At 42.8% G+C, this 943-nt stretch overlaps 1 protein-coding gene across 1 annotated transcript; it reads right to left on the bottom strand.

The window, feature by feature from the left end:
- Positions 1–5: 5 nt before the first annotated feature.
- On the bottom strand, positions 6–936 carry LOC105461163 (ornithine decarboxylase 2-like; the record flags this gene model as incomplete). The annotated part of the gene is made up of 2 exons (XM_011707646.1): positions 379–936; positions 6–158 (listed from the first exon to the last, which is right to left on the bottom strand). Coding segments are annotated over exons 1-2 (360 nt in total), but the record flags the coding sequence as incomplete, so codon positions are not given.
- Between the last annotated feature and the right edge of the window lie 7 nt (positions 937–943).

The following is a 943-nucleotide window of genomic DNA, read 5'->3' as shown; positions in this document are numbered from 1 at the left end:
TACATTCTCATTATTTCTCCGTTCTTCGGAACGATTCTCTTGGAATGCAAATACGAGGCTAAAGTGAAGGCAGAAGTTACGTAGTATCTTCCCGGCTCGCTGATAATTTTTATGTTAGGATCAACATCCTTTACCGCCTCGTTGATAATATTGGCGAACTGTGTGGAGAAATTACCATATATATCAAGAGATGTCTCAAAATTTCACTCATTGTCAAAAGTATATCGCGAATCTAAAGTCGATTTTTTATTATTAGAAATTTGGACTCCAATTTTGTCTAATTTTTTTATACCTATCTATATAGTAACGATTTCATGTCCTACAATTTATTCTAACATTCTGATGAAAGATGAACGGTTATCGGGGAGTCCTATTTACCATGTCAACGTCCGTTCCGCTCATGCCCGGAAATCCACCGCCGATGTCGATCAACTGCACCTTGTCGCACCCGATTGCCTTGGAGACGGTAACTAATTGTTTGCACAATGCGATACCTCTGGCGTAAGCCTCGAGCTCGACGCACGGGCTACCGACATGGAAGCTGAAGCCGTGCAAATTTAGACCGATGTCTTTCGTGAGCTGCATCAAACGCACGCATTTCCTCGTCCGGAGCCGAATTTTAATCCCAACGATACCGGCGAGTCCTTCGGGTCGCAGCGTATGCGTATGACGATCCTGGATGTATGTCGCGCGGAGGCATTTGCTACACCTGTTTCCACATCATGGATGTTTTTCAAGACTTATCCTGCAACATGCAGATATATCGTCTAGGACATCGCTTGCAGTAAAAAGGAATTTAGATCGATATCGTTCGGAAAATCTCCGTAATTGCTTTTCATGAAAGTTGCCCTCATATTGAGCAAGAAACTCGACTGCGTATAGTGTAACTGGGGAATTTGCTAAACGTTCAGAAGCTGAGACGACACTGCAGCAAATATTATTA

Source organism: Wasmannia auropunctata, unplaced genomic scaffold (assembly GCF_000956235.1).
Source record: "Wasmannia auropunctata unplaced genomic scaffold, wasmannia.A_1.0 LD307842.1, whole genome shotgun sequence".
Lineage (NCBI taxonomy): Eukaryota > Metazoa > Arthropoda > Insecta > Hymenoptera > Formicidae > Wasmannia > Wasmannia auropunctata.
Note: the sequence above shows the minus strand (reverse complement) of the source record. Positions and strands in the feature narration are given on the sequence as shown.